At 40.8% G+C, this 14559-nt stretch overlaps 1 protein-coding gene across 2 annotated transcripts in view; it reads left to right on the top strand.

The window, feature by feature from the left end:
• LOC138569274 (multidrug resistance-associated protein 1-like) overlaps positions 1–14559 on the top strand; it is a 1459677-nt gene that overhangs the window by 176566 nt on the left and 1268552 nt on the right. For both annotated transcript variants that reach the window (XM_069647112.1, XM_069647111.1), the window contains exon 3: positions 10141–10266. In XM_069647112.1, coding sequence (XP_069503213.1) covers positions 10141–10266 — 126 coding nt within the window. The remainder of the gene's footprint in view (positions 1–10140; positions 10267–14559) is intronic.

Below are 14559 nucleotides of genomic sequence, written 5' to 3'. Positions count from 1 at the left end.
GAAGGAATTTGCTGATGATTTTGATTAAGAATGTTTGCCAGAACCAGCTTCACCACTGACGTACAGTAGTATAGGTTTGTAATTTTGGCAGGTGCATTCTTTGTTTTCATGTTGTACACCATGTGCAATATATTTTGTTACTTCTTGAAAAATGCTATGTTGCTCATTGTTTAGTTTTGATTGTAGTATAGTTAAGTCTTCTTTATCTTCATACTGACACATGGTGTTTTCTACTTCTGTCATAGCTAATTCTGTCTCATTTGCTATTAGTGGCTGTCCCAGTGGTTCTTGGCTTCCTGTTACAGAAGGTTGACTACTGTCAGGAGTGTCCTTATCTAGTTGGGCCTGGAGTTCTTCTTCGTGTTGCTGTTCATTGTGCAACATTGTTTTGTAGTGTGTAAAGTTTACATCAGTTATAGTGCTTTCATTTGCTTTGAAAGCATCTTCGTAGGAGTCATAGTTATCTAGTATGTCTTCTTCTTTTCTCCATGGTTTAAAGAGTTGTAGCAGGGACATGTAATATAGTTCTTTATGTTGATTCTTTATTGACAATTTGATATGATAATTAAATTTGGTTTGGCGAGTTTTACTAAGCTGCCTTCACAATTTCACACTGTATCTACCTTTTTTTTATCAGGTTTTATATTATTTTTGTATGTGAAGTTTTGGGCTATGTGGTATAGACACATGGTTTCCAAAGTGGTACTTCTGTTTGGGTAGTATGTGTCCAGCAAATTGTTTTTTAAAATGTCTTGTCTGTTGGGATCCTGTTTGGCTATTGTTTCTATGTCGTCATATGATTTCAGAACTCTTTTTCTAGATTTAGCAGGACTAAGACTTAGCCATACTATATTTTCAGATTTTCCATACAAAGCAGTACCGGTTAAACGATCTGCTGCTTCGTAGGAGCCACATTCTCTATGGGAGAGCATTTTTATGCCTAAGCTGTATAATTTCTGAGACAGTGTTTTGTCTGATGACAGGTCATTCTAGAGGTCTTGGAGCTCTGTTTTTTCTGCTTTGGTTAAGTATGCTGTAACATATCGTGCAACTGCAGTGAACTTGTCTGCAATGTACTGCACATCTATGTTTGCATTCCATAACTGGGCAATGATTGCATTGTAATCATTGATATATTTTTCTTCTTCTGTTCTTTTTATGTAATATGTATTTTTAGGTGATTTACCTTTAACACTATGTCTAACTGAAGACATGAAGTTGTTTACTTGACCTGTTTTTGTAACTGGTCTAGGGAAACCAAAGCGGCATTTGGTGTAGTATTTCCCTTTGTTTTTGTATTTGCAACGACAATATTTGCCACATTTGTGTCTTTGAAATTGTACAATTTGTGCATGACGATCACTATTTGTTGCTTTCGATGGAATTTCACAAGTGACATATTTTTCGATAAACTGTAACACAGTGGCATCATTGTCTTGACCAAATTTAGGAGCATCTTTAATCCATAAAAGCATGTGGATATGTGTTGCTCCTCTGGCTTGGTATTCTTTTCTCCAAAAGAAGTGTTGCACTTCTCCGAGGGGAGGAACAGTTTTATTAAAAATAAAGTGTAGCATAGCAATGAAGCGATGGTGAAAATATCTTGAAACATTAACAGGATCTAGAGAAATCATGTAAATCTTCCCATGCATATTGTGCACAACTTAATATAACAAACCAAGTGGGTGGGCCAAGGTTTCTTATCATGCAGCGTACATCTCCATGACGTCGGATCCAGTACTCTTTAGTACCACGCATGTTTGCTAATAGATTTGTAATACTTGATTGTAAAACCTCATCTTTTTGTTGCACTTTTTGTAATAATTCTGTAGCTGACATATTTTGAAAGTGAGTTCCTAATTTTAATGTGTGTGCAACTCCGTAACATAGAGTTGCTAGTTCACTTTCAAAGAGTAGGGGGAATAAGTATGCCACATTTTGTCTAAATCTGGGATCTTCAGAATACATCTGTAACGAGCGGTATTCTTATGCTGTTATTTGAATAGGTCTATCATCGTACCTTCCTCCTTTGCCAGTAGGAAAGAGTAGAGGAAAAGCATGTGCTTCTATACTTTTTTCCCATGTGCTGATTGGTGATCCTTTTGTTTGTCGCATTTGGTACGTTTCTAGTGCATCTTCTACGGTGTTATTAGAGTGCAATGGATGAATTGTATAATGGTCTAACGTATTGGATACTGTAGCAGGATCTAGAAGCTCAAATTGACCAGTTTCTGGTGACTCTTCAATTATTTCAGTGGTTTCCTTCAAGTTTTCTTCAATATTAATTTCTTTGTAGTATTTATTATTGTCTTTTAGATATTGCAAGGCTTGTCTAACTTTACGTAAGTCTACCAGTTGTTGCCAATTGTTTTGTCTTTTGTAGGTACACCATTTACTAAGATAATTAAAGATTGCTCCATTGGATGTTGCAATCCCAGAGTGTGAACATTTTGTTTTAGATCTAATGGTAAATACACTACTTTGCCACAAATGCCTTTCACCAATACTTTGCCACAAATGCCTTTCACCAATTCAGAGGGAGGTAATTTTGCTGTTTTTGGTTGAAGGCGTATTATTGCTTGTAAGGGGTGCACTGTTTGAATTATGATGCTCTCATATAAACTGAGTTGTTGTAGGGGTTTTAGTAGTGGGAATAATTCCAAATTACTTGTGATGGCACGTGAAGGAGTTTGGTTGTTGTCAAGTTTTGTAGTGCAGTAACTGCAAAGTATTAAGGGGTCAGTTATTTCATATTTGTTTTCTGCTATAAGGTAGAGAGCTAATTCAAACCATTTAGAATCTTCATTGTCTTCTATTTTGTATGTTAGGTCTACAGTTTTTGTGTTACTTTTATAAAAAGTTCTGCGGCAACATACACACACATGGTTTGGTACTTCAACAGATGTACTTTTAAATTTCAGCATTTCTTATTTGTCTGTGTATAGTAGAAGGTTACCATGCGTAGAACTGTTGTTAATTTGTTGTAAAGCTATTTCATTCTGTAAGTGGCTTTCACTTCCAAAATATTTTTTCTGGATATAGTCGATTTCTTCAAGTAGGTCTTTTGCTGTACCATGTAGAAGAATGTTTTTTAAATTGGCTAGTGCTAAAGCAGGACTTTTAGCATAGTACAGTTTATAGACTAGATTTCTTATAGTTGAATAATGTGTTGATATCATTTTGATATGATGGAAGGTGGTTTTGCAAGTAGGTCCTTAAATGCAGGCCAATTAATGTCCTTGTAGTCCTGTGTACTTTCGCACTGGACAGGTATCCATATTTTGCAGTAGTTTAATTTTGATTTTGTCTTTGCCTTTCACATACTGATGGAGGAATTAGCGTAAAGACTTGAAAGATTTTTTGGGAATGTTACACATTGACATGCATGGCCATTTGTATAATAGAGAGTGTGGTTCAGTTGAATTGAGAGGTAATTCTAAGTTTTCTGGGGATATTTGTGTAAGCAGTATTTCTTGTTGCATTATGGTATTAACTTTTTCATAACCTCGTCCACTGCTATGTATGGCAATTGTATTTGTTTGCTTTTGTTTGTATGCTTCTTCATTAAAATATGGTTCTGTGCTTGTAGTGTGACTCCACTCACCTCCACAGATATTTAAGAAGTTATTTTTGTTGACATTTCGTTTATTGAGAAGTCTTTTTTGGAATGTAGTCATTAGTTTTGTTAGTGGTTTCATTTTGTTTAACACTAAACTAAATTTTCTTTTGAGAGGATTGCACTGTCTATCAAAGCTTCTAAGATTAATTTCCTACGGTAGGTTTTAAGGGTTGTGCATGATTTCTCTCCTGTTTTTATAAGATTTTGAAGGACTCCGTGGCGGAACATTTTTTCTAAAATATTTTTTTTGGTATGCTTACTTGGTACTTTATCAAGATTTATAGGAACAGTTTTAAAAGTAGTGTTAGCTGAATTCTTGTTAATCTTTTCTGTTTCGTTTTACATTTTGATAGAGGAGCCGAAGTTTCTGTACTTGAAGTTTGCTTTGTTTCGCTAAATGACTGTATTACCTGTTTTGTTTGAACTTTTTTTACAAATTCTGCTAGAGATGGATGCTTCTTTTTGGACACTTCTATTTTCATTTGCTGTACTTCTGCATTGCTTTTCTATGGACTTGATTTTTGGTAGGCATTCTTTAGGGTCTGTTGAAAAAAATAAAGAAGGTATGGGTTGGGGTGTTCTGCAATGTATGTGTGCTGTGTGCATGAGTGTCTGAGTATGTCTGAGTATGATGATAAAGATGTATGTGATGGTGTGTGATTGTGCATTGGGCAACTACAACTAGTTGCAATAGGTATTCTTGAATTTATGTGCTACTAAACTGGGGTTCAGATGACAGTAGAAAGTAAGTGGTGAGGAGGAGTACAAATAGTAAATCTAATGGTATGGAATGAAAACAGTTGTTTGTTCTATAATATTAAAATTCTAGGGGCTGAGTTATGTCATTTGTGCGCCGAAAAATGGGGATTTGTGTCCCATTGTGCCTGTAAATCTCTGTTTAACAAATGTGGATTTGTGACAGAATGGTGCACAATCTCTGTTTTTAGGCGCAGAAATAGCATGAATTAACCCCACAGCGTGTTTGAGTAATAGTAAAAATATTATGGTGGTATTTAACTTACTTTTTTTGTAGAATGAGCAGGTTTCTTCTTAGTTGTTTGTACTTCAAATTCTGCTGCTGCTTCTCAGGAGAGTGGTCTTCACTTCAATTGTAAAGGAAGCAAATTAGTAATTTTGTGTGTTTATAGCACTGATGTTAATTTACACATTGATTTTTATGTTTTTGTACAAGTATTGTTGTTTGATATTTGAACATAGTGTGTGCATTTAATTTTGTTTGACTGTGTGCACTCTTTATATTTTACTTTAAATATGTTAGTTCAACATGCTTTGCAAATGTGTGTGTAAAAAGAAATTAAATAGCAGATAGGTTTGGAAGTGACAGTTGATTGTAGCAGATGGGAAAAATGACAGTAAGTTCATTTTATAGGTTGTACAAGTTAAAGTCTGTTAATCTGTTTATATGAATGTATAAGAATTGTACATGAACTATACAGAAAATATGCATACTTGTAGTTTGTGTTCATGCATATGGATATGCATCCAGCTGCAAGTAGAAATCCTGGAGAGTTGTACAGTATTTCTTGTAGAAGGTTCTTTCCAATGATATGACACTTGTACTCAGAGTGTTTAACAGTACATTTGAAGTGCTGATCTATAATGATGGAGTTAGATGTAGAGGTATTAGATGTGATTGGTGGATGGTCGTGTGACTGGTTAGCTATATCCAATGAGGGAATGGCACAGAGAGTGAAGTGGAAATGCTAGAAGGGCTGTCCATGTTACGATATGTCCGCGGACATGGCGGTAGTCCGTGGACATCGCGTGTTACGTATGGGGATTTTGGGGTGGGGAGGCATGCAAATGAGAATGAGTAGAGCAAAGGATTGGTCAGTAAAGTTTAGTGGGTGTGTTGTGCCAGGAGAGAGTTTGTCAGATACTCTTTTTCCTGAGAGAAGAACAGATAGCTATGGCTGTGTGTTTCAGAAAACAGATTGTTTGGATTTTGGGAGACTCGTGGATACATTGATTGAAGGTGCATGCAGAAAGCTGTGGAGTAGCTGTAGATCTTGAATTCCCACATGTGGAAGTGCACTGGCATGGAGTACGTGTAATGAAGTGGTTGGACTTGCTACCTCTCTGTGCTACTTTGGAGACAGCGCATCATCCAGACATAAATGTGGAGGGAATGTGGAGGGAACAGTTTAGGACATGTGTCTGGAATTTCTTTGCAATTTGCAATGAAAGAAGGTCTTGGGAAGGTCATGGACATCTTTCCAAATTCTCAAGTAATTTTTTCTCGGATTGCGCAGAGACAAATGTGGCTGCGTTCTTCTTCATTTGGTCCACAAATGGAGAAAGCAAGGCGCAATGTCAATAAGGCTGTTTGTGCCTTTCTAAGATATGTTGGCATGTCCTCTTTTCACAATGAAAATATTCTGTTTCATAGCACATACATTTTTCGCAGAGATGGAGTCCATCTTACATATGCTGGCAATGAGATTTTTCTGAGAAATGTACAAAATGCATTGCAACCTTTTTTGGAATTGCAGCATCCATTTTGTAGTAGGTGTTGACCATTTCAAGTTATTCAAACACAAACAAACACCACCAAAAGACTCTTTTCAGAGCCACCACTTCCTCCCAGACAAAACTGCAATGGTTATGATAGGGCAGCACCCCAAGACTTTAGATGTTCGCAAACTGTGGACTTCTAAAAAATACACAAGGACCTGCTCCATTTATTTTCCACTTTTAATTTTAAACTGTGAAAGGCGGCTCTGAAAAGAGCCTTTTTTAAATTTTTGTTGTTTTATATATTTTTTTGGTTTTTTACACACGACACACTAGGAGAGGAGGGAAAAGGAGGGTAAGGGGGGACACCAACCACAGGGATAAGAAAGGGCAGATGGAGAGAGGAAGATGTAGGGTGGGCCTTACTTAGGTAGTGAGCAGGTCTTCTCGTGCTCTGAGACCAGAGTCTCAAAAGCACTTTGAAGTCTCTCCCCCCTGCAGAGTACTGCGTCACAGTACATACACACAACTGTGACCCTCGAAAGGTAAGGGTCATCAGCATTGCGAATGGCCTGTGAGGCAGCTGGAGGAATACGCTGTCCCACAGGAGTGTTCCTTGTGGTGACAGGATCGGAAACAGAGGATGTAGTAGAGGAAGTCAACCTACTACGCTCTTCGCAAGGTGCAACCTTGAGAATGGCCCCAGCGTGGAACGACCTTAGGTGTTGCTTCATAGTAGTCATACCAAAGCTGTACGAACCAATCCTCACGCGACTGAGCACCATTTTGCACTGTTTGCAGGTGACTTGGTTCGCACGCGCCTTAGGTCCGTTACCATGGTAAATAACTGCCACACCCAAGACTCACGGCGAGTGCTGGTAGTAGGGACTTCCACTACCTAATTATCATCATCCTCTTCATCCTCCTCTGCATCCTCACTGCTGTTCCCCTCTTCAGGCCCTTGGGGAGGTGGTGGTGGTGGAGGGAGTGGGGGTGGTGCTGAGGCAGATGTAGCACCAGGTGGCAGTAGTGGAGCCATGGATGCCATCAGGTTTCAGAAATAAATCTGGAAAATTGGCAGCTGAAATACACTGCGTTCTGTAAGATTGCCAGAAACACAATGAGGATGAGTTCTGGGGTGTGGCCTTTTATAGGGGTGCTTGTGCGCGGTTCGCAAACACCTGCGCTGTCTGTGGACAGATCGAACACTAAGAAAAGGATCAAAATGCCCCAAAAAGTATGTAGAAAGTCAGGATTACTGTCTGGGACTTGTGCTATGGTGATTTATTATTGAAAAATATTGTGTGGATTGCCTGAAAAGGTAGTTTTAAATTGTTCGGGCACAAGGACAGTGTCCGCAGTCAGAACACACGCTCAGCGTGGGCGCGGTCACATGATAGCTTTGCGAACATGTCCGCGAAGGGAACGGGTGTCCGCAGGACACCAAATGCACTGAAACTGTTTTCCGCATGCGCGTTGGTGTTCTACGGAAACTGTTAGGGTCCTGAAACTAATTAAAAGTGCGTCACAAGCGAAACAAACAGTTACGAACAGGTGTTTGTTCTTAGAACAGTTTCAACTCGCTTGCGAACAATACGGACAGGCATATCGCCCTCAGGACACCCCCATTTCGTTTATTTACAAACATTTCAGGACACCGTGTGTGTTCTTAGGACAGTTTCAGCTGCCTCCGAACAATACGGACAGGCATAGCGTCCTCAGGACACACCCATTTTGTTTATTTACGAACATTTCACGATACTGCTTGTGTTCTTAGAACAGTTTCAACTCGCCTGTGAACAATACGGACAGGTATAGGGCCTCAGGACACCCCCATTTTGTTTATTTACGAACATGCTGGGACACTTGATGTGTTCTTAGAACAGTTTCAACTTGCCTACGGACAGCACGGACAGGTCTAGCGTCCTCAGGACATCCCCATTTTGTTTACGAACATTTCAGGACACTGCGTGTGTTAGTTTGACTGCGGACATCCCGAACATCAAATGTGTTCTTAGAACAGTTTCAACTTTCCTGCCAACAGTACGAACAGGTGAAGTGTCCTTAGAATACCTCCATTTTGATTAATGGCGGACATCCCGAACACCAGGTGTGTTCTTAGAGCAGTTTCAACTTGCATGCGAGCAGCACGGACAGGTATAGTGTCCTTAGGACACCCCCATTTTCGTTTCTTTACGGAAATTCCGGACACCTGAGCTGTCCGCGGACACCTGAACTGCTTTTTAAAAAAAGACAAGAAATGAATTAGGACACAATATAATAATTTTACTTTATTATATATGGATGTTAAATTTATGACAGAGAGGGTGAAGCAGAAACTGAGACAAACACAGGAGAATTGGGGGTTTCAAGAGGATTCATATGAGGTGAAGAAGTGATGGAAGTCTTATCAAAACGTTTTTGTCCATGGAGAGGGTTTGGGGATAATTGAGTGGGATATGGTGAGGGGGGACAGGTACATGTGGGACAATGGTATCTGTTTTTTTCTTTCAAGTGATCCTCCACAAAGTTTTTTAAATTGTTGACATTTTCCATGAGTATGTCAATTTTTTCTTCCATGTGCTGGAGAGTCTTATTCAATATTTCTTTTTGTTTACTAATTTCAATGTTTGTATGGTCTGTACAAAAAAAGTATATGTTAAATGTATATAAAATAATATTTATTAATTGGTTTATCACTATCTTCAGACATTTCCTCACGTGGGAAATGCTCCTCTAGCCACTCCAGATTACTAGACATTTCTGTGAGAAAAAAAAATGATATCACTTTTTTTGTATCTAATACAGACATTTTAGAAATATATGAGTAAAATGAAGTACACTTACTAGCTTCTGGTAAGGTGTGTTCTTACTGGTCTGTACATCTGCTGTTGCTCTTAGTTGTGGAGTTTCTGTGAGGTAATCATGTTGGAAGCCTATCTTTCTTCTTTTGGTTTATTCCATTTTAGAACATATTGTATTTAAATGAATGGTTGTTGTGTTATATATATGGGTTACACTTCTTATTTATTACTACATATAATGTGTATCTGTGCTGGTTTGTGAATGTGTGCAGTGTTCATATGTTATGATATAACAATTAAAGATACCCCCCAGACTTTTTGGGTAGTGCTGCTGTTGTCCGCCCCTGTCAGCGGACATTGTTTGCGGACATCAAATTCAGTAGAGGCGGTTCATTGTGTTCCATGTTACATGTACATACATTCAGGGATATTATTGTTAAGCTGTGCTACTAAAAACCTATGAAATTCAGTAAAACAACTTTGTTAAAGGGATATTAGGGTTAAGTTGCGCTACTAAAAACCCATCAAATTCAGTAAGAAAACTTTGTTAAAGGGACGTTATGGTTCCAAGTAAAACCGAAAACCCCCTGAAATTCGCCAGTTATAGTAAGTTAAACAACCATAACTCGTGGCACCACTGTGCACTGCTAAGACTAACACCCAGGACATCAAAGATGACATCACAAATGCCATTGATGACATGCTGCACACAATGCGTATGTTTCTACATGAGTACGTTAGTATGCTTGATAGAATTTAATAGAATGTATTTATATCAATGTATTGATTAATGCACTAAGTAGCTCATGATATTTATTCAAATGATCCTTGACACTTTTTTGTGAACATTATAATAAGAATGCATTTCACAGACTTTTTATGAAAAGTAAATGCCCATGTGATGTCATCAGTGATGTCATCAATGGCATTTGTGATGTCATCTTTGATGTCCTGGGTGTTAGTCTTAGCAGTGCACAGTGGTGGCACGAGTTATGGTTGTTTAACTTACTATAACTGGCGAATTTCAGGGGGTTTTCGGTTTTACTTGGAACCATAACGTCCCTTTAACAACGTTTTTTTACTGAATTTGATAGGTTTTTAGTAGCGCAACTTAACCATAACGTCCCTTTAACAAAGTTTTTTACTGAATATATATATATATCTCTGAACAATCAATTTGAAGCTATGTCTAGTAAATTCTTTTATCAGCTGCCTGCTAATACATGTTTCTTTTCCTTTCAGTCTATTGCAGTGCTGCTGGCATGTCTGTGTTACACCGAACTTTTCTGTACCGTTTGGAACATAACTCATCAGTTTCCTGAGCCACCAGTTTTATTAATCAGTCTGTTGCTGCTGGGTTCATCAATGGTAATTCCTGATCAACAGTGCATTACATTTTATGGGCATTTAACCCTCCTACCACCATTTCTGCTTCTGTGCCTGTCTTTGCTTGTATTCCTACTTAAGTCACACAGACACTGATCCACCCTCTCAGTTTGCCTCTATTTCTCTGCCCCCCACACTATCTCACACACTCCCTTTATGCTTGCACTTTCTGTCTCTCTCCCTCTCTCACACATATCCTCCCATTCTATGACTATGCATCCCTTGTTTTGATGAAGCACTCTGTCACAAAATGTGTTCCTGAGACTGAAAACGGTTTTAAGTTCAAACTTTCAATATTTGTGCTAATATTCAATAATTGTGGAATTGTTTTGGAAAGAAAGTCATTTGCGAGTGGGCCACTCGAGGCACGCGTAGCCACGGGGTCAAACACCCTAATACCACAAGTAGCTGTGTGCCTACTCACTGCAGCATTGCTTGCTTCCAAATGCACTTAATGACACGAGTTCATGACAGGATGTGATATATTATGTGGTGCTCTTGGATTTCTTACACGCTCAGGGTTAGAGGACTGGGGTTGTTATCTGGGAGAGAGTATAGAATTGAGAGGCTTCCCATGTGTCCTATGCTCAACCCCTCCTTTATTTCTATGTTCCCCTACGCTGAAGTTTGAAAACTGTACAGTACCTGTCAGCGCCATTTCAGATCTCGGCAGACATCGATGTGCCATGTCATCGCCCTTTTTTCTGTGAGCGCCTCACACTCCTGCCTTTGTATTTATATATCACAGATTTGCCTAAAGCAAAAGTCACCTTATACCTGCACTGCCACTACAATGTAGATCAAGACCAAAATCATACTGGCCATGCTTAAGCATGAGCCCATGATGCATGCCCACTCGGTCTATGGTGTGGTGCTGGACTTAAGTCGCTGATAGCATTGCTATCATTCTGGTTTTGTGTGTTATGAGTAATTCTTTGAAAAGATCTGAGGAATAGGAAGAAATATATTGTTTAGTCAATTTATAAAAATCGTTTTTGAGTTCATACCCATTGCATTTGATTTTCGAGTTCATAACCATTCTTTACCCCCTCGCCCATCTTCCTCGTCACAGTACTTACGAGTGAGACTGTTCTCACCACTCTTTCCAAACCAGCATAGAGGACAGGGCCAGGCATTGCATTAGTCCTTCTATCTTGTTTGACTTTTTCTTTCTTTGTTTAATCTCTTGATCTATAAATGCCTCCTACAATATAGCCTGCTTTTTTCTGTCTCTCTGACGTGCATCCTCGGACACCCTTTTCATTAACCAAAACTAACTTTGTTTAGTCTTTGTGATCTGTGGGTAATGCTGTTCCCCACTGATGAATGAGAAATCAAACATGATTGTAACTGCTTGGCAGGCCAACCTGGGCATGATCTTCCCTCACTCCTCCATAGCGGGACTCTGCCAAATAGGTAACCACAGTAAAGCGGTCCCAAACCTTTGAACCTTCACAAAGTCAGGAGGGCTCCTTGGCACTATTGCACACTTGTGCCCATTCACAATATGCCCATGTAAGATCAAATATTTTAGTATGTGCTGGTCAGACAGATTGATGTTAGCAGCACTGCTCAGTAGACCGATGACCAGTTAACTGTCTACTTCACATCCAGCCAGGGCAAACACCAGGTCAGGCTTGTCCTAGCCTCCCCTAACAACCACAACACTGACAGGACCGACTTATCCGCCTGGATAGATGTTTGACATGAAGCGCAACGAGGAGGAAAGAGAGAAGTCCAGTGCAGAACCTGCGATCCCTGCTGTCCTCAGATGGTTGGTGGAGAAGTGAGCCAGATCAAGTGCATAAAAGATGATCAACCAGGGCAAGAGAGAGGAAGTAGAGGAAGACGGATAGAGGGGGGAGGTTGGAAGGAGGTCAGTGAAAGGTTTGGACCTGGAATACAGAAGCTAGCATGAATATCAATAATTGTTTTATTGGACGAGGCCAGTTTACTGTATAGTTTAACACAGTCAGAAAGGATAGAGGAGAGAGCAGGGGAGGTGGACATCTAATTGATGACTGCAAATATTTCCTTTATTAGCGACATTGTTGATTCTGTTGGAAAAAACATGTTTTCTTTTAGTCTGATGGTTGATTTAAAAAGGTTGAGTTGGACATTTTTGGCTGTCCTAACATCCTGACTATTGGAGAAGTGCCAACTGCTTTTAGCAGACAAACTATGGCCCAATCTGAGGCAAATAGGCTGAGTTACACGTCATATAACCTGTAAAAGGAAAGAAATCACACACACGCGTGGCAAAACACTGTTTATTTGAAATCTGATAGTATGTATTGTGTCGCTGCAACTTATCTTACAGTTCCAGTAGTATCAACGAACCCCTTATAGAGATTCTTTACAATGCCTAAGGGCTTGGACAATGGCCAGGCCACCCCTGGCCCTGGATTATGGACTGGCCTGGCTCGGCGGCAATGCGGCATGAGAGGAAAAGAAAAAACATTAACAGGGTTGACAGGGATAACAAGGCAGCGCAGCTGCAGCAGAGCTTTCTGGCGGGGCACGGTGGGCTGGAGTCCCATCTCCCCCTCACAGGCTTCTGAAACTCCAGTAAGCTGGGCACACCAAGTGAGAGGAGATTCCTGGCCGCTTGAGCGGCAAGAAAAGTGTGATGAGGTGGCAGTGGCTGGTGTTGGCTGCAGCGCATCATGGGCCGGATGGGGCAAGCATGGAGTACCCAACGTTGACCCTCCACTCATGGGTAGGTGAGGCCCTGGGTGGGGAAGTGAGAGATGCTGGAGCCAAAGGCTTTGTGTGTGCAGTACAGCCCTAGAGACAATGGGACTGATGGAATCAGCCCGCCTCAGACCAGATGTGGCAGACTATGAAGATCAAAGTCACAGGCGGCATCAGTGTTGTGTTCCAGCTGAGGAGTGGCCCAGGCATAATGTCCTGAATGCATGCCCACTCCCCCATAATAGTGTCAGCACCTGATCCAGAACATGTGCAGTGGACTGGTTGGCCCTGGCCTCCTCAAGTGCCACATCAGTGAGTAGTGGAGAGGCTCCACCCCTGATGTTGAGCGCCCGTTCGGAGATGGCACTGGGTTGCGGTGGTGATGAGGAAAGAAGGGTGGTCTGCTTTTCCCATGGGGGACAGCATATGGTAAGCAGGTCCCACCCCTACTGAGACTAAAGAGTACAACCATGGAGGATATGAGCATGCATGCACAGAAAAAGTACACAGGGTGGACTGGTCTGTGTGGGCCACCTGCCAACACGCCACTCACATGTGAGGTAGAGAGGTGGGCAGGTCATGGACAACTTCATCCGTAGTATGCACCAAAAGGACATGGAAATGTACTGTGCCAAGAGGGGCTCATATATGGACAGAAACTATAAAGTTTAAGATGGCTGACAAATGGTAAAGGGCATATCTTCCATGATTTGCCAGTTATGGGTCAGCTGGTGTCTCCCTGGCTCTTATTTGTCTTTCCATGAGTGCAGCGGATGCACGCTGGAGGATAGAGCCTGCCTGTGCTCATCCAGACATGCCCTCTCCCAAGACTCACTTTTTATCTGCGTTGACCTCCGCCCTTGTTCTCTCCCAGCTGACATTGTTGACTCACCTTGGACCCATAGCTTCCAACATCTCCCCTCTCAATCTACCCACCGTACAGTAAGTACCAATCTTAACCAATTCCAAACCTCACCTTACTGTCTCCTTGTGGCTGGATCTTTGTGACTGTTCTAAACCACCTGTTCCCTGCCCTACCTTCTGCTCTCTCCACGCAAATGCATGCTTTCTCCCATAGCATCGACTTGAGATATATAAACTCCTATAATATAAAGATTTTAATCTTCTCTTCATTTCTAAAACTTTGCGTCATATGGCCTCTGGCCCCACCACTTCAGAGGCTATGCTGGCAAATTGTTGGATCCTTCATAAAAAACATGCTAACTTCAACAGAGGGGGCATCATGATTAGCTGTCTGCTTTTCAAATCTTTGAGGTCCGTGCTTTTTAATATCTTGGTTGACCTACCTACCAAACCTCCAAACATGTCTTCACAGCCAAGCTGCCTGTGTCAAGTCCCTTAAGTACCACATCTACAGAAACATATCCTTCAAGGAGTACATAGCAAGGAAGATACAAGTAACTTTCCCTCCTCTGGTAGATCAAGCCTTTCATCCCAGCAACCTACTTCAGATCTTCTCTCCAAGCCTTCCTTGGTCCTCTTTCACATGGAAACTGGCAATTCTTTTCTGGAAGGCCTTTCCGGTGACCACCCTGGCACCTGGAACCCCTGAGATGTGTC

This window comes from Ambystoma mexicanum, chromosome 2q, assembly GCF_040938575.1.
Source record: "Ambystoma mexicanum isolate Mex_15411 chromosome 2q, UKY_AmexF1_1, whole genome shotgun sequence".
NCBI classification, from domain to species: Eukaryota; Metazoa; Chordata; class Amphibia; order Caudata; family Ambystomatidae; genus Ambystoma; species Ambystoma mexicanum.
The sequence above is the reverse complement of the archived record's forward strand: the minus strand, read 5'-3'. Positions and strand labels throughout refer to the sequence as shown.